Source organism: Saccostrea cucullata, unplaced genomic scaffold, assembly GCF_032062105.1.
Source record: "Saccostrea cucullata isolate Sc308-1 unplaced genomic scaffold, CSIRO_AGI_Scuc_v1 ctg3318, whole genome shotgun sequence".
NCBI lineage: Eukaryota > Metazoa > Mollusca > Bivalvia > Ostreida > Ostreidae > Saccostrea > Saccostrea cuccullata.
Window position 1 is genome coordinate 36,526 of NW_026933254.1, and position 20,564 is coordinate 57,089.

The 20,564-nt window shown below is 34.6% G+C and overlaps 1 protein-coding gene across 3 annotated transcripts in view; it reads right to left on the bottom strand.

Moving 5' to 3' along the window:
- LOC134237785 (uncharacterized) overlaps nt 1–17,422 on the bottom strand; it is a 33,032-nt gene extending 15,610 nt beyond the window's left edge. For all 3 annotated transcript variants that reach the window (XM_062719927.1, XM_062719928.1, XM_062719926.1), the window contains exons 1-2: nt 17,125–17,422; nt 1,590–1,793 (exon numbers count right to left, since the gene is read on the bottom strand). In XM_062719927.1, coding sequence (XP_062575911.1) covers nt 1,590–1,793; nt 17,125–17,398 — 478 coding nt within the window. In that variant the 5' untranslated portion in view covers nt 17,399–17,422. The remainder of the gene's footprint in view (nt 1–1,589; nt 1,794–17,124) is intronic.
- Nucleotides 17,423–20,564: the final 3,142 nt, after the last annotated feature.

Here is a 20,564-nt window from a genome sequence, read left to right on the forward strand (position 1 = left end):
CTACATGTACTATGTATAAGTCACTTACTCATAGTCTGCGTCCCTGCACGCAGTTTATTTGGTACAGGCGAACTCTGGCGGAAGTTTGATGTTAAAGTAGCTTTTTCCATTAAAAGTTAAACTAACGTTTAAACTTACCTAACTAGAGATAGTTTAACTTTAATAAAACGTAACAACTATGTGGGGCTCCTCGCTCGCTCAGAGGATGTTAAAACCCCTAAACTCCCTCTAGATCCGCCACTACATTTCTTCTCTATCTTGTTTTGGTGTGAAGTGTGGCGGGAAAAGACTTGGCATATTGTAAAACGCGATTTATCCTTGTCTGTTGGAAAAAAAAATCTCCTAATATTCTGTCTGATAATAAATTAAGATTTAGCCATATTTTTGAAAAATTTCCGTATTAAATGTACATTGTATATTTATATTTACACGTCAGTTTAAATTATATATACAGCAAATCCTATTGAAGTAGAGAAAGTAAATTTGTTTATACATGTATATAACGCGGTCTTTGCTTTAGACTATGCCCAACATGTCTGCTTATTTCTCCGCACTTCAGTCTCGTCGGAGTTTGTCAATCAGGATTGGATGAAACATTTAACCCATTTTTTATAAAATTTTAATTTCATCATTATTGTGCGTTTTTTGTTAAACATTTAGACACTCTTTCTTAATATTCTATTTCATGAATGTTAAATATTTTTTATTCAAATTGTTTTAACTCCGCAGAAATGCACGGCGACCTAAAACTTTCATATCAAATAACCGACCGCCTCCTGGCGGCTGGTAAAAACTAAGAATAAGGTATTTCTGACACAGTAAGTTTAGTATACATACACTCATACAACTTGCATAAAATGCGATATCGGCAGTCACTACTCCCTTGTTATCCAGAATCATGGCCTGAAAAAATGGGGTAAAAATTTGGTTCTATGTACAATACGCAACCCTAACTTTTGATAAAATTTTGGCTAAGAAAGTGTGTGTTATACACGCGACTTTACGGTAAATGGTTTATTTTAATGAATAATCTTTGTTTTTCACTCACAATGTTGCTTTCAAGAACAAATCAAACTGTTATCATGACACTGTAAACTGGTATGTCTGTAGATGCAGATCTGTAGCTCCTGGTCTAAAAAAATTCAAATGGATGACCTGGGAGCTACAGTGCCTCCCATAGTAAAAATCTGCAATTTACGGCACACAAAAAATGCACTAACAGGTTAAATGTCACATGTTATATATACGAAAAAATAATTTCACTTTATGAAGTATAGTAAAGTGCAGGCTGATACCAGGTTTATTTTAATTTTGATATATAACACTGCATACTAAAAAGCAAAAACATGGTATGGGCATCCACAATAATAACATCTGGAACCTCACTCACATTTGTGATGCATAATATACCTATAACATAAATGAGAAAAACACAACTTGCTACAGGGTAACATGTACTAGAAAGTGAAATATTACTTAAAACCAAACACATACAATCAATACTGATTGTATACTGTATACTGTAGCCTAAATACCAAATAAAACTTTAGAAATGAAGTGTGGACCACGTTACAAATTGTACAACTTACCAATTGATGTGTCACCATAATTTATACGAGATTTGCAGGAGCAGGGGCACTCCAAGACTTTATGGGTGCTACCACTGTCTAGAATATAGTCCTGGACCAATGATAATGGTAAAAAAAAATGGACAGCAAGTCTTGCTGCCCACCCTGTCTCACTTTCTTTTTCTCTTGATCCTCCAGATACTTTCTGCAGTGCTTTGGTTGCTTCTACAATTATAATTTTACATAATTATGGCTAAAATCTAAATTACATTGACAAAATTGCCTATCCAAGTGTAAAAACATAGGTAATCAGAGATTACAGAGCTCACCTCAACGGATGTTGTCTTTAAGTAAGGCAAAGTCACACAATTAACCAACAAAAAGTGTACATTCCAGAAATGAAAATATTTAAGCAACTGAATACATTGAAATAGACCTACATAAAAAATTTAAACTAGTTGTTCATGAAAATGTAATTAAAATTAAGCATCTGAAGCAAATTTGAGAGTTTTCATCTCCTGATGCAACATTTGTGCAAGTTTGGTTTGGTTTATACAATGTTATATAAGCCTTCAAGTTTTTTGGTAATTGACCTGCACCCATAACTTTTACCTGGTCTATTATCTGACAAGTCCATTAGTGTGCATCCTAAGATGTATCGTCCATGCAAGTTTGCTCATTATAGGGCTCATAGTTAATTGGAAATGATACATTCAGCACAAACTAACATTTTCACTCATCCACAAAATGTAGGTCAGATTCAGCATCCGAAACAAGCCTGATAGTATGCATCCTTAGATGTATCATCCATGCAAGTTTGGTCAACATAGGGCTTATAGTTACTTGGAAATGAAACCTGCACCAAAAACTTTAACCTTATCACTCAACCAGAAAATGTAGGTCAGATTCAGCATCTGAAGCAAGCCCGGTAGTATGCATCCTTAGATGTATCATCCGTGCAAGTTTGGTCATAAAAGAAGTCATAGTTACTTGGAAATGAATTATGCATCAAAAACTTTAACCTGTTCACTCAACCGGAAAATGTACATTGTAGATCAGATTCAGCATTCGAAGCAAGCCTGATAGTATGCATCCTTAGATGTATCATCGATGCAAGTTTGGTCAACATAGGGCTTATAGTTACTTGGAAATGAAACCTGCACCAAAAACTTTAACCTTATCACTCAACCGGAAAATGTAGGTCAGATTCAGCATCCGAAGCAAGCCCAGTAGTATGCATCCTTAGACATATCATCCATGCAAGTTTGGTCAACATAGGGCTTATAGTAACTTGGAAATAAAACCTGCCCAAAAAAATTTAACCTGTTCACTCAACCGGAAAATGTAGGTCAAATTCAGCATCTGAAGCAAGCCCGGTAGTATGCATCCTTAAATGTATCATCCATACAAGTTTGGTCAACATAGGGCTTATAGTTACTTGGAAATGAAACCTGCACAAAAAAATTTAACCTGTTCACTCAACCGGAAAATGTAGGTCAGATTCAGCATCCGAAGCAAGCCCGGTAGTATGCATCCTTAAATGTATCATCCATGCAAGTTTGGTCAACATAGGGCTTATAGTTACTTGGAAATGAAACCTGCACAAAAAAATTTAACCTGTTCACTCAACCGGAAAATGTAGTCCGAAGCAAGCCTGATTATATGCATCCTTAGATGTATCATCCATGCAAGTTTGGTCAACATAGGGCTTCTAGTTACTTGGAAATGAAACCTGCACCAAAAACTTTAACCTGTTCACTCATCCGGAAAATGTAGGTCAGATTCAGCATCCAAAGCAAGCCCAGTAGTATGCATCCTTAGATGTATCAACCATGCAAGTTTGGTCAACATAGGGCTTATAGTTACTTGGAAATGAAACCTGCACCAAAAACTGCACCAAAAATGTTAACCTGCTCCGAAAACATGAACCTGGCCATTCCTTTGCTGAAATTGCAGCATCTGAAACTTTGACTGGTACAATGAAACACATTAGAAGCATCTTCCATGCATGTCTAATCAATATAGGACATAGAAATACTTAAAAAGAAAACTGCTCCAAAAAACTTAACCTGGGACGCAGACACCGACACCAACGCCAAGGGTATTACATAAGTTCCCCCAACTTCGTTAAGGTGAGCTAAAAATTATACATTAATAATTGGATTTTTGAAATAAAATAACCAAAGAAACAGTCAGTCTTGTTTGAGTCAATAAAAGTAATAGAAAAAGAATCAGTTTATATAAGAGGTAATTTATATTTCCATACATTTCAGGGACATATGTACTGACTTTTATGATATACTATATACAAAGTGATCACTGTCGTACCGTTTATTGAAAACAAGAGGCCCATGGGGCCACATCGCTCACCTGAGCAACAATGACTTTATATTGGTATTAAAAGGATATTGTACCATATGGCCCCTCAGTAGAATAACAAATCAAAGTACTAAGACAGTACTGAAAGACGGGGTCAAATTTGTTTTCATGCTAGATTTCACAAATGTGATTTTTGTAACGAGTTTTGATAAAAAAAAATTTATTAACAAGCTAAAAACAAAATTATGAATAATATAAAATCGCATTTTTCATTTAATTTGAAGTAGAAATTTCAATAATTGGTAAGTCTAGAAACCTTTTTGAATTGTCCGAATTTCACCTGGTCCGAATTAATATTTTTCCGGAAGTAAACAATGGATGATGCGTACGCAGTCGTAATACTACGCAGGAGAGTACTTTGTTTACTAGTGTGTTTTACAATTAATATTTTGAGTTTACATTTACAAAATGCTTCATTAATTTGAGTTAGAAATAAGTTCATATCACTTTCTTCAGTTTGATACAAAATGTTTATATTTTGATCAAAACAATTTCTGCACTCTTTCATAATAAGCGTAGTTTTAATTCATGTGTTATCACCACAGCTTCCTTTTTGAGGGTCTCTGACAGTAAACTAACAGACGGGGTCACGTGACCCCGTCTAAAAAATAGATATTGTAAAGTATTCGAATTTTACACTTATTTTTGCATACACTTAATCTTTGACTTTTATGGAATATCATTTTTACCAAAAATGAGAAAATCCTATGCAAGATAGAAAACTAACTTTTTGTAGGGGTACACTGTTAATTTCCAATTCCCTATATTTTTGTTCTGCCCCCCCCCCCTTCCCCCTCCCCCCCACTTTATAAAGCGATCAAAATATTTGAGAGAATATTAGGGCTGTGTATTGAGCCAAAAATTTCGATACGATACAATATTTTTTCAAGCGATATGCGATATATTGGATTCTAAAACAAGTCCATCAGAAAAAGGCTTTTAAATCATTTTAATGCATACATTTCATAACAATTAAGTGTTTTATTACCCATTTTAAAGTTCTTGTCTCATTGTCTTTAAAAATAACACTTAACAATTTAAACTTATGATGACAGTAAAATCAACATGTTCAAAAAAAAATTCTTTTTGTATTTTGTAATAATTATAAAAACTGTGTTATTTCCTTAGAAATTATATAATTATTGAAGGTTTTAATTCAAAATAGTAAAATATAATCTTTGTACATTTTCTTCCTTATACTTACTAATAATATTATTTTTTAAAACTTATATTTCTTGTTCGATATTATACCAGTTGGTGGAATGAACTATATGAGAAGAAGATTTTATTTCAAAAATTCCAGGGGACCTATAGACGTGAAGAATAAAATTGTGTCTCAATGCGCTCAGTTCCTCAAATTAAAAACATTCAAAAATTTAATTGGTCTTCCCCATCATAAACGATTGTTTACCTGGCATAAACTCCCATAACTCTTTCACATTACTCACTAGATTGATGAATACATGATATATTTTCCTTTCCATAGGGAATATTTATGCTAAATTATGTTGAATTTGACCAAGTAGTTCTCAAGAAGATTTTCAAAAACGACCCCCCTTTTTCTACATTTTCAAGGTTTTCTCCGCTTTGAAAAAAGATCAGTCTTCTGTTTCTGCAATTTATATTATATACTTACCATAATGATGCTTTGTGCCAAATTTGATTGAAATTGGTCAAGCGGTTTTAGAGAAGAAGTTTCAGCTTTTCTGGCCCAGTGGTTCTTGAGAAGATTTCCTATGTAAAACTTTGATTCCCCATTGTGGCCCCGCCCTTCCCCCGGGGTCATGATTTGAACAATTTAGAATCTACACTACCCCAGAGTGCTTCCACATAAGTTTTAGCTTTTCTTGCCCAGTGGTTCTTGAGAGGAAAATTTTCAAAGATTTTTCCTATATATTTCTATGTAAAACTTTGATTCCCCATCGTGGCCCCGCCCTTCCCCTGGGGGTCATGATTTGAACAATTTAGAATCTACACTACCCCAGGATGCTTCCACATAAGTTTCAGCTTTTCTGGCCCAGTGGTTCTTGAGAAGAAGATTTTCAAAGATTTTTCCTATATATTCCTATGTAAAACTTTGATTCCCCATTGTAGCCCCGCCCTTCCCCCGGGGGTCATGATTTCAACAATTTAGAATCCACACTATACCATGATTCTTCCATATAAGTTTCAGCTTTTCTGGCCCAGTGGTTCCTGAGAAGAAGATTTTCAAAGATTTTTCCTATATATTTCTATGTAAAACTTTGATTCCCCATTGTGGCCCCGCCTTTCCCCGGGGGTCATGATTTGAACAATTTAGAATCTACATTATTACATTTTTACCCGTGAAATACTGGAATTTATTCATTGAATAAAAATGATATCCTCAGGGACAAACCTAGACCCAAAATTTAGGGAGACTTCACTTCTCCCTCAGAGAAATTTAGGGAGAAGTTTTGAAATTTAGGGAGACTTCTTGGTGCGTGTGACGCCCGCTGATCATTATTAAACTTTTTAAAAATGAAACTATTTCTTTGTGTATAACTTAAAATACATTTCAATAATTTTTCTATATTGACATCCTGAATAAAATAATTTTAAAAAGAGAAAAGAATCTGAATTTTCTTCCAATTACAAGGTATATCTAGCAAAAAAAAAAATAAAGAAAAAAAATAGAAAAACAACATTGAATTAACTTTTAAATTCTATCATTTCATTTAAATTTTTCAGCCTCATTGCATAGTCATAATTTGTTATTTTCTCTTCAAAATTTGTTTTCAATATTAATTTTGTTTTTCTGAAAAAAGTTTTGATGTATACTACGTACGCATACTGATTGAACTCTGTGTAATTTCTTAGGCGGTCAATAAATCCACAAATTAACAGTAAAAATATGTCTGTATTCACAGCATGAATTAATTATTTGGCAATAAAAAGATCTAAAATCATCTTCAACATCTTTGGCATGACATCGATAGCTGACCAGCTGTTTTGCGTCTGGTTGTGCATAACTTGTAACAATGGACTTTTTCATACCCGGAAGTGTAAAATCTAGAGGAGTTCCGACGGAGTATTCGACGCATTGGTCATTGGCAGCGAAACAGGTGCAAGTGCCCTGCTGTTTCGTTTATTTCAGCAGTAATAAAACAAGATTTATAAACTACTGACGATTCTACCATGTTTGTTAATACATTTTTTATGATTTTCAATAAAGGTTTAGCAAATGTTAAGGCGACTTAAACTTCGCTTTCATGATAAATTACGGCGAAGTTTGGAGCCCAAAAGCGACTATTTCGCCTCAGTCGCCCCCTAGGTTGGTTTTTGATCCTGTCACAGTGTGAAAGGATATCAAAATGATATCCTGTCACAGTGTGACGAATATCAGAAGTGCGGGAAAACTCTCGATTTCCATTCCAGTAACGAAGATTGCTGTAAACAAAATTTTCTTCCTTGACCTAATATTTGATAGAAGGAAATAAATAAACCATTCTGACAACGAATAAAACTGTCAAAATTACCCAAAATATGTTGCTAAATCCATGTTTACAGTGTTTTCACCTCACATAGCTATGACGTCTCAACCGCTCAACTATGACGTCAGGAGCCTATGACTGTATTACAAACAAAAAGACAGTGGCAAAGGAAAAAATCAAAGAATTATTTTTTGAAAATGTAATAAACAGAAAATTCAATGTTTTGTAGTTGAATATGGAATTTATTTCACTCGTGAGACAGGATTTTTTGATATTTTCACTCGTGCTTCGCACTCGTGAAAATATAAAAAATCCTGTCCCACTCGTGAAATAAATTCCATATTCAACTACAAAACATTGAATATCCTCTATCTACCCCAGGATGCTTCCACATAAGTTTCAGCTTTTCTGGCCCAGTGGTTCTTGAGAAGAAGATTTTCAAAGATTTTTCCTATATATTCCTATGTAAAACTTTGATTCCCCATTGTGGCCCCGCCCTTCCCCCAGGGGTCATGATTTGAACAATTTAAAATCTACACTACCCCAGCATGCTTCCACATAAGTTTCAGCTTTTCTGGCCCAGTGGTTCTTGAGAAGAAGATTTTTTAATGACCCCACCCTATTTTAGCCTTTTCTTGATTATCTCCCCGTGTGAGGGGACTTGGCCCTTTATTTTAACAATTTAAATTCCCCTTCACCCAAGGATGCTTTGTACCAAGTTTGGTCAAAATTGGCCCAGTGGTTCTTGAGAAGAAGTCGAAAATGTGAAAAGTTTACAGACAGACAGACGGACAGACAGACAGACAGACAGACGGACGGATGGACGACGGACAAAATGTGATCAGAAAAGCTCACTTGAGCCTTCGGCTCAGGTGAGCTAAAAATTAAAATCTATAAGGGGGTCATTATTCTACAGGGGTCACTTTTCTTAATGTAGAGTGTACTCATTTTACTCATGAAAATGACACTTATTCTTCAGGCAAAAGGGTCATTTTTCTACGTAGAATAATGACCGGGGCATCATTATTCTACCTTGAAAAATGACCCCCAGTCATTATTCTATGGGGGTCATTATTCTATGTTATACTGGAATGCCTTTCCCCACTTCCTAGTTATTAGCTGTTAGTACCAGACATAGACTAGATAGAACATTCTATCGTTAAAATGACAGATGTCCTACAGGGTGGAATAGAATGCGTCCCATATGCTCGCTTCGTAGCAAATAAAAAAAATATATCGAGCTGTATCTCGTCTAAATTTTCATATGATTAGTCTCAAATACTGTGGTTTCATCAATATTCAAGCAGGGTTGTCTCTAAGACCCGGGAGCAGGGAATTCCCCAACCTAAAATGACGTAATTACTGGGCTATTTTTTCATTTCAACCACAATCTAGCTATAAGCTAGACCTCCAGACCCCCCTACTACTTTTTATTTCTTCCTTCTACATCAATTTTTAGAGACAACCCTGAATCAAGGGTATCAATTTTCGTGGATAAAGTAAAAATCACAGTTTCAAGGATACGTGGATTCGTGGCCAATGATCCTATCAATACAAAATGTTAGTGGAGATTGCACTTCAATGAACATTAAATTTCATGGATAAACATAACGATATCCACAAATATTGGTATTCAACGAATACTGGTGAAAACACAGTGCCTACAATGTTGCTCTTCTATAATCAAATTTTACCACATTCACTGTTTTTGCAACGAAATTACTGCCACTTTTAACATCACATTTAAAAATTCGCTGTTTACGTTGCCATGTTAATGATAAAATCGGAGACATTCCAATGCAATTTCCGACAAAATGGCAGGCAAATTCAAACGCGTATATTAACAAAATGCCTTGGTATGACCCATTAAATGGATTATTTTGTGGATTTAACTACATATGCATATTCAAAAAGGTTTGTAGTGTATAAAAATGTGTTTTTCCCCTGCAGATTAATTTTAACAAACTTAAAAGTGACGCGAAGCAGATCCGCATCACGGCTGCTACATTGCAAGTATATGGGACGAATTCTTACTGTGACCTGATCGTAGCCTGGTCATGGTAAGATTATTCTTTCTAGACATAGACCTACTCCTCTCAAAAAAAATAAGGGGGGAGTGCAGTGATTGTGGACTTATTCCATGCGAGTCCAGCGGTACCACAGACACGCATTATTGTGTTCTTGTTAAAGTAGACAATAAATACTACAGTACTAATGTGTTCCACAGAATTGTACATTGATTTAAGCAGTTCCGGATCGTAACGGGAAAAACACTTGGCAAATTATTTATGCAGGACTTGTGTTTGATTTCTACATTGAAATAAATAGTCCTTTATTTACTCTTTCAAGTCACATTAATATTTTGTTTAAAACGTAATACTTTATAATCAAAGTTTTCCAATTAAAATATGCTGGAGTTCAAGCAGTTTAAATGATTCCAAGTAGTTCCGGTTTTCCCCACCTATCGTTGTTATTTATAGTTGTAACAACAGAGGTCGTCTCAAAATTCATTTAACAATCAGATTTTAAGTTAATAGGGACAATAATATTTTTTTTTCCACTTTTTTTAAGATTTGAGCTCGAAAATGGAATATCAATTATATCATATATAAAGAAGAAAAGATCATGTTTCAACAACTTTATTTACGATAAAATAAACTATCAAATATTTTTAAAAATAAAAAAAAAAACAACATATTTTGGTACAATAAAAATCAGAAAATTGCATTGAAAAAGACTAGAAAAAATCATCAAAATAAAAAATATAATTAATCAAAGAATTGTTGTTCATTTCATACAAAAAACTAGAAATACCGGGGTACGTCCATAGGACATAGATGCCGAACACATAATTCACTAGTTCACTTAATTGTATTTGAATGCACATGAAACTTTGCTTTATATAGTGTGTGAAGTTTGAAGAAAAGGTTAAACTTGAGTACATGTACTTTCAAAATAACTCAGTTTTATTTACAATCGATGAGAAAGTTGAAGGCCATAGGGAAAGTCAGTTTAAAAAAAATCGCACACAGTTGATAAATTCTTACCAAATTTGAAATTACTGTAGAAGTACTTTTTTCCGCGTGGTATAAATTTACGCTATGTACGCGGTCACAACTTTTCCGCGGAAATTTGTCCAAGCGTACTTAATATAAATGTAAGGCATATAGTGACAGTCTAAGAAATCCGCGTAATTTTCTACACGCGGATTAAACAGAAATTGAGATTCCGCGGAATTATGACCTCGCGGAAAAAAGTACGTCTACAGTATGTATAAGTAAAGTTACAAAAATATCTTGAATAGTTTTTTTGGTTTGAAAGTTAGCAAGCTGCAAATTTGAGAAAAGTGAGGTCAAGGTAAAAACAAATCTTTAAGCAGTTGAATACCTCTCACTATATGTGTCAGCAAATGAAGTTTGATAAAAATATCTTGAAAAATTTCTTTGAAACTGAGCTTAACACGAAGTGTCACAGATTGACAGACAGAAGGACAGATGACAGACATGACAAACACTATACATGTTACATGTAATATACATTATTAACCTCTGCAAAAAAATTCTCCATTTTAATCCAGAATTGTCTAAAAAGAATTTCATAAACCTTTCGGCACATGACCTATCAGAAGGCCTGCTACATATTAGCAGCAACCCTCTTTTGGGGTCATTGGTGGTTTCATAAAGTTCTTGCTTTTTTTGATTTCGGACATTTTCTTCTTTTTTCTTCCCATGACTACTTTTAGTTTCTTTGGACTCAGTGATATATTAGATATAGCAAACACTGAAAAAAATAAATACACTCTACATTGTATAATATTTATTGAGATTGTTCATTCTTTACAGTTTCTCGATTCACTTTTATTAATTTGTTTATATGTATTTTCTTCTAAGGATCTTTGAATTTGTAGTATCTTCTGTAAACAGCATGTGAGAGAGAGAGAGAGAGAGGGAGAGAGAGAGAGAAGCTAGATGGGAGAGGGAGAAAGATACTTAAAGCCATGACTTTGAAATTAATAATACTTTCTCAGCCTTTTCAAATCAACATAATTTATCATAAAACTCTGAATGTAAAATGAATTCATGTTTCTGACTTTTTGTTTACGTAATTTCTCTTGTTTGTTATACCAGCTCTTTTGAGACAACCCCATATATGGTTAATTCAGAACAGCTTAAAATGGGATGTTGTGAATATTGCTCTTTATTTTGGACTTACGTCGTATTTTAACGAAACCGAAATTTTATGAGATAGAAGATACATCAATGTTTCATTCACATATATATCTTAAATGAAGTACCTTACCACGGTTTCAGAGCACGTCTTCAAGACAGCACGTGTTGAATGTCGGTCAACGTCATTTAAGCACTTGCGGTGGTAAACAAAAAGCCTGGACACGGTAAGAAAGACGGAGTTCTTGATCTCGCTATGTCATCCAGAGTATGGACAATACATCAAGCTTCATTTATGTAAAGAATCATTAGAAACAGAAACATTTATGTTTGCATAATTCTAATTGTCATCTCTCACGAGAGATGACACATTAAGTTTGATTTCCGGATGTGAAGTCCCAGTATAAGCTGCCATTGATCACTCGGCAATCCTCGGCTGACTCCACTACGCTACACACAAAAAGTGCGAGACCACCCGAGGATCACCGACTGGTCAGTTTGACGCGATGATGCGATTTTCTAAATATAGAGATGTAAACAACGAGCGGTCTGCCTTATTATTGATAAAGAAAACAAGCTGCGAAGAAATCATAGAGAGTCCGACACACACAATCGCCTGGATGATGGGGGTTCTTCAAAATATACACTGTATGTTCTTATGTATAGTCTTCTTGGCTATTATACTAAATGATGGCCAGAACTCGATTCTAACTAGGTCAGCGCATGTGTCAAGACCCCTGCAGCCGAGGCGTGGATCCAAGATTTCACAGAAAAACATCAAATTTAAAACATTCACATAAGTATTCGCATTACTAACTAATAGGAATTGATGGTGAAAACTTGTTTGGTAGATTAGTCATTCTATAACGCGGTGTCGTTTTTGTTTTTTAAAAATAATACAAGTCTGATTAATCAAATGTATAATTTCAGAAATTAAAAACACAAGTTATAAGCGGATATCTATTATATAAAAAAAAACTACAGACATTGAATGAAAGATCACAAAGAATGATTATGAGTTTTTTCTTGCATGTCTAATTTATTCTTTTTAAGGAGGCTTATAATTAAAAAACTTGCAATCATTTTCTTTATGCAGTTTTAATTGCATTAATGGCAAAAATGTCTTCAATTCATCCCTCCTATATTATTGAAAGGAAGCCAAACTTAATTATACTACAGAATTGTTAATATGTTTAGTATGCAGATAAAGTTTACTAAATCACAAGATATATACGCACTGCACGTGAATTTGAATGGTCACTAATGGCACAATACTATATATTCCTAAAATAGCCATAAGTTCGGGGTTCGCAAATCAGGACTTTTTTCATATAATTTGTAAATGCCTGATTCAGCTGATAGCATTTAAATGTTATTACTTACTTATGCTAAAAGCATGTGGGCGTTGGGTAGGGGCCCAAAGCCACACAAAAAATGATTTAATTTTAAAATCTCGTGTATATTTTGGACGAAAAAAAAACGGTGAGCCTGGGCACCCCCGAAATCCGCCAGTGCTGTTAAAAGTTGATTTTGAATATTTAATTTTTTGATGTTTACGGGAAATCTTTTGGAAGGGTTGGAATTATTTAAGTTAGCGCTGTTGTCTGCTGTCGGAGTATAATAATACGTAATATCGCGATTACTTCGCAGTTATCTAACTTACTACCGCTCTTTTGCGGGGGAGTCGAGAAAGATCAAATCTCACGAGATTACAGGGGCACATGGCTTTGTTGACAGTAGTGAAAATCGAATGATTTGAAAAATTTTATACCCAAAGTACAATGTATTGCCAAGAATTTAATTCCAAATAGTAGATTGTCAAATAAGGAATGTTTAGATTATTTTATCAGCTTTAAAATGCGACGATTTTCAATGAAAATTTAATTAGAAGAGCCAGCTTGGTTAACAAGAGGCCCATGGGCCTTATAGGTCACCTGAGCATTATGCAACAACTTTCCAGTGACTGAATTTGATTCATGTTTTAAGCCAGATGCTATGGCATTCACAATTTTTGAAAGAGGCACCATTGATCATTATAACAATATGCTTAGCAGTTGCTTAGTTTGGTTAATGAAAACCCAAAGGCAGGGTAGGGGAGCAAAAAATTCATGTCAACTAATCAGTAGTGCCCATTTCACACATGAACTCCTCACCCTTAGGCCTAGATCCAAACATTGCACAATTGCATCCTTGCTTTTCAAAAATATTTGATTAATACCAAGGAACAGATTTCAAACAATTCATTCATTTTTAGTATATAAGTAACCCCCCCCCCCCCGTCTATGGTACCCCAGACCCAGGGGCCTTGAAATTCACAATTCTGGAAGAATAGGACCCTTGCTCATCATAACTATATAGGTATGTTCACCTGCTTAATACCTAGGAGCAGAAAGGAAAATTTTCAAACAATTCATGTATTTTCACTATAATATCAATGGAGCCCCGCCTTAACAACAGAAACCCAACCCTGGGGCCATAAAATTTACAATTTTGGAAGAGGCATTCTTGTTCATCATTACTATGGTATATACTTAGTTAGTTTATTTAATACCTAGGAGCAGAGAAAAAAATCAAAGAATCCATGTATTTTCACTATATAATCAATAGAGCCCCGCCCTAACACCAAAACCCCTGACCCTGGGGCCATAAAATTCACAATTTTGATAGAGGCACTCTTGCTCATCATAACTATGCACTAAGTTTATTCATTTAATACCTAGGAGCAGAGAAGAAGATTTTTAAAGAATTCATGTATTTTCACTATATAACCAATAGAGCCCCGCCCTAACACCAGAACCCCTGACCCTGGGGCCATAAAATTCACAATTTTGGTAGAGGCACTCTTGCTCATCATAACTTTGCACTTAGTTAGTTTATTTAATACCTAGGAGCAGAGAAGAAGATTTTCAAAGAATGCATGTATTTTCTCTATATAATCTTTAACCCCCCCCCCCCCCCCCCCAACACCAGAACCCCTGACCCTAGGGCCATAAAATTCACAATTTTGGTAGAGGCACCCTTGCTCATCATAACTATGCACTTAGTTTATTAATTTAATACCTAGAAGCAGAGAAGAAGATTTTCAAAGAATGCATGTATTTTCACTATATAATCTATAGAGCCCCACCCTAACACCAGAATCCCTGACCCTGGGGCCATAAAATTCACAATTTTGATAGAGGCACTCTTGCTCATCATACCTATGCACTTAGTTTATTCATTTAATACCTAGGAGCAGAGAAGAAGATTTTTAAAGAATTCATGTATTTTCACTATATAACCAATAGAGCCCCGCCCTAACACCAGAACCCCTGACCCTGGGGCCATAAAATTCACAATTTTGGTAGAGGCACTCTTGCTCATCCTAACTTTGCACTTAGTTAGTTTATTTAATACCTAGGAGCAGAGAAGAAGATTTTCAAAGAATGCATGTATTTTCTCTATATAATCTATAACCCCCCCCCCCTAACACCAGAACCCCTGACCTTGGGGCCATAAAATTCACAATTTTGGTAGAGGCACCCTTGCTCATCATAACTATGCACTTAGTTTATTCATTTAATACCTAGGAGCAGAGAAGAAGATTTTCAAAGAATTCATGTATTTTCACTATATAATCTATAGAGCCCCACCCTAACACCAGAATCCCTGACCCTGGGGCCATAAAATTCACAATTTTGGTAGAGGCACTCTTGCTCATCATAACTATGCACTTAGTTGGTTTGTCTAATACCCAGAAGCAGAGAAGAAGATTTTCAATGAAATAATGCATTTTCACTATATACTTATTTAGCCCCGCCCTAGCACTAGAACCCTTGACCCCAGGGCCATGAATTTCACAATTTTGGTAAAGGACTCAATGCTGATTACAATCATGCAAACAGTTTGACTGCTTGATGTCCAGGAGTAAAGAAGAAGATTTTCAAAGACTGCACTAATTTTTGTGGTTTTGGCCCCACCCCTCAGGCCCCAGGGGGGCAGGGATCATGAAATTCACAATTTTTGTTCCCCTTCACCCATAGATGCTTTGTGCCAAATTTGGTTGAAATTGGTTCAGTGGTTGCAGAGAAGAAGCTGAAAATGTTCAAATGTTAACGCACAACGCACAACGCACGACGCACGACGCACGACGACGGACGAAAACAGATGGCAATAGGTCACCTGAGTTTACTCAGGTGACCTAAAAATATCTTTAAAAATGTAACATTTTAGGATCAGATCCTCTAAAAAATTAATTAGACTGGTTCGGCGATTGTTATGCAAGGTATTCCACCAGGATTTTTTGCTTATCTGTCCTTATAAATTCTACAACGATCGATCTTGCATTGTATTCAATAGCACAGTTGTCCCCAGCCAACAGACTTTTACTACCTCCATCGCGAAAGAGTTCCGCTAAGTTAAGTAATCGCGATATCAAGTATTAAGAAGCTGTGAAATACATACATGTATGTAAGGTCAAAATGAAGGCTAAGATTTTACCCAACTAATTCTTGTGATTTTTTTTTACTTACAAATTTTACAAATACTGCTTAGTGGGACATTAACATTTTTTTTACATTAAAATAATATTACTCTTATGATTATTCAAGGGAAATGGAAATGCGAAGTAAAATTCAAACAATTATAGCATGGCTTACGGGGCAAAATTGGACCAAAAAACTCTTCAACTTGATAAATTTATAAAGGGATAATGGACACTTTTGTCATTAAGAGTTATCTCTTTTATGGATTAAGTTTACTTTGTGAAAGTGCTAGGAAAAATGAAACGTGTCCCAAACTTTGTAGATTTGATAATTTCCAGATAAAGGAGATTTTTAAACATTATTTTAGTATATTTCATGCAATGTAAAATGCTAAAATAGCAACAGATGAATCATGATATTATTTAGACAATTTTAGAAAATCAGATCTACAAATCTGTGTACCAGCCCTTTTAACTTTGTACTGCTGTAATTGTTCAATGCCAACGCCTCCCTTATCCATACTTTTTGTTCAAGTATAGTCATGTACTACATGTACTAACAAAATGAATTTATTTTTCGAAAAAATTTTAAAAGGTTAAAATATTTCCTTCTCATCCACAACATAGGATTTTGGAGTTTGATCACTACCCTTTTTCCTATTCTAAAATGTTCAGGTAAGCTGCCACTCCCCTTCCTTAGAAGAATAGAAAAAGCTGTAATAGCTGAGAAAAAAGTTACACTCCACTGTTTATTCTGTGACTTTAATGAAGCCAAAGAGATGACATTTCAGGCTTTCTGGAAAGCCAAACTTGTTATTTAATTAAAATTATTCGGAACTGCTTGAAATCCGGAACTGCTTAAAGCACTGTACATGAATAAGGTTAACGAGTCCAAACTTTGTCCGCAAAAAATACACAATTTTATCATGTGGTGACACTGTAGTATAGCTCCCAGATCGTCCATCCGAATTTTTTCAGACCAAGCGCTATCACAGAGTTCACAATCCTTGCATCAATTTGAACCTTTACAAAAAACTTGGCATCAGGTCATCAGAAATGCTTTCTGGTAGGCCTACTTAGAAAATACGTAATCTTACCTTTCAAATTCGAAGTGTAGGAGATTAGTTTTTGTAGTAAAGGGTCATCACTTCCATCCTGTTTCATCATATATTGTAATAGCATATGATGTCCCTTGCCAAAAATCTCGGTGAAGACGTACACCTTCTTAGACATCTTAGCAGCACGCACGCATGCCTTGGAAAAGCATATTGCTTCTTCGACACCTGCATCGCAAAGTTTCAGCTTTAATGACGACAAACTGAACAATTCTGAACATTCTAGTCTTCCCAGCGGTGCACTTAGACACGACATTGTTGAGGAAAATTTTAATGCGCAGTTGCGATTGTAAGTTGAAGTTGACTAATTGGGGTGCGTCGATTTACCCAAATGGACCCAAATGGAACCGAAATGGACCCAAATGGAACCCAAATGGACCCAAATGGAAACTCAAATGGACCCAAATGGAATATAAAACATATATATTATATCGTATTCTCAAGTTTTTACTTATTAAAATATAGAAAATAATGAAATTAAAACAAAAAGAGAATATTTTAATATCATTATTTTCTTCAATTGTATTTTTGAAAATGCGATTTAATTCTATTTGTAATAACTATTGAACATACTTGAATACAAAACTGAAGTATTTGATATTTTTTATGGCCGTAGGAACGGATGGGGGGGAGGGGAGGGGGGAGGCCATGCCAACCCATACACCCCCCCCCCGCCCCTACCCCCAAATAATTTTGCCGGTATATAGAATACTATCAAAACTTCACGCTTCAAAATACAATATTAGAGATTAATAATTTAAAAAAATCCATTTGTAACTGTAAGTTCATTATTTTCATCATTTCAAATAAGTATTAAAATACGATAACACATGTTTAATATTCCATTTGATTTCCATTTGGGTCCATTTGGGTCCATTTGTGTTTCCATTTTGGTCCATTTGTTTCCATTTGGGTCCATTTGGGTAAATTGACGCGCCGGACTAATTGCGCAAGCGTATTGGGGTGCGTCGATTTACCCAAATGGACCAAAATGGTGATCCAAATGAACCCAAATGGCAATTCAAATATAAAATCATTGCAATACAATCGTTACTATTATTCTCATAATAAATTTTATTGAATTTTAAATGAACTACACTTTATAATTATTTTTTTTTTATTTAGACAAGTTAAAGATGAATCATGATGGATATGCCTTGTTCAGGAGACCAGACCTAAAAAAAAAAAGCCATAATAAAAAAAAAAAACTGCAAATATTGTTATAATATTTAAGATAAAATATTCTATTTTTATATGAAAACATGATATAAATTTATAATTACAAAATAGCAAAATACGTGATATCTACGAGCATCAGAAACTGTGGAAAATGAAAACAAACGTCAATTTTAAAATTTTGTAAAGAAACGTCATGAAATGATAAAACTGCTTTTTAAAATTAAAAATTGAATTTTGATGAAATAAAAAAAAACAAGAACAATATTTTATCTTGTAAACGAACGTTATAATGGGGGGGGGGGGGGTAATAGAGCATTGAATTAAATACCGACACTAAATTCAAATAAATAAATATTCTATGAATACTGAATTGAATAGAGCAAAGATACACATCATTTATCACCAGTCTGTGTACTTTATTCTGCATGAATATTTTTTTCGTTCAGAACTTATTCTGAATATTTACACACTAAACCTGGCGCGTTTTTATACCCAAACAGGAAGGATCAACTATCAATATTACCAATTGATATAGAATCTTGAGTAGAAATAGGGAATAAATGCATTGTATACCTTCATCAAACTTGCATGGATGGTGCATGTGGACAAACTAATGAACTTTTAAAACTTGGATGCTGAATCTGGAACTTGAATTCTGGATGTTGGCTGTAAAAATTTTAAGAGCAGAGCAAAGTTTTTGGAGCAGGCGCCCTTTGATGACTATATCCACTGGCGTCGGAAGCAAATTGAAAGGGGGGGGGGCTAGACTAATCCTCAGAAATATTGATTGTAAAATAATATATATAATATTTAAGAAATAAACAGCAATTGAAAAAGTTTATCGGGACCTGGTTGGTCACGTGATCATATCCTGTGAAGCCCAAAGGGCTTCTCGGAAGACTTGATTACGTACCAACTGAGTTCATATCCCGGTGAACTTTTTATTTAACGTTGTATATAAATAGTTCCCGAGAAAACCATTGTCAACCGACGCGAAGCGGGGGTTAACAATGGTTTTTGAGGGGTGTCAACAGTTACCTTCCCAAATAGGCACTAGTTATTTTATTATACTGAATGTCTTAATTTTAAAGAAAATTTTACTGCTTTTAGATAGAAATCGCAAACCGTATGCGCATAATTTACGCACATGTAGCAATTTGTTCGGTTACCCGTTGCCAAGTGTGTTGCTAACGCTCAGGGTAATTGAACGGATGACCAACTGCGTCTTAACCAATTAGATTTCAGTATTTAACATGAAATTATAATAATGCTGTTTATAACTTATATTTACATTTGAAATAGGCAAACCCTTGAGAATTATTAAAATAATTGTGTTTTAATGTTTACAATAATGCAACTGTCAAGTGATAAGCATGTGGTAATCATTGTGAAATCATTAAAATGTTCACACAGAATTAAACGTTTCGCTATTCTATATCTATATATACATTTATGTACTCATATTTGCAAATATAAGTGTATGAGTATTACAAAATAATATATTATATGATGCAATTCCATGTCAAGACATAACATTATAATGTATTATGTGATACAATATTGTATCATATAATAAGGTACGATATTATATGATTATTTTAATGTGGTGCGATAAAATGTGATACGTATTAAAGAACAGGGGCGTACAAGGCGTTGTATATCCCCAACGTTGAGCAATGGAGACGAAAGATTTTCAATTGAAGTTTGAATATTAATTTTTGGTATGTATGCATTGTTTTTGTATAAATTCATGATGGAAGTCAATATTATGCTTTCATTGTATAAACACGACAGTTATTGATTTCCAAATTAAGCTGCACCGCGTTTTATGCCAAAATCTTGGTTCATTCACTGTTCTAAATTGCAATAATTTAGGTATGAATGGGTCCAGACTCCATTCTAAAAGTACTTTTATTTAAAGAATAAGTTTTTAATGATTTTTATTATTGATTTGTCAAAATGAAGTCTAGACCCATAATGGGCCAAATTCGTGGTTTTCAACAAAAAAAGTTTTACTTTATTAATTATTGTCAAACAGTTAAATTTATTCACCTGTACCCTAATGTGTCAACGTAGCTCACTAGGATAGGCGGAGCCTCGCACCCCATTCTTCTCGATTGAGAGGGTGTTTGAATCGTATAGACGGCGTTTTATATTTAATTCATTTGCTTTTAAGTAAAACCAAACAAAAAGAAAAACGGAATAGGTAGGGCGCTGGGGGATCATTTTCTTAGAGAAAATTC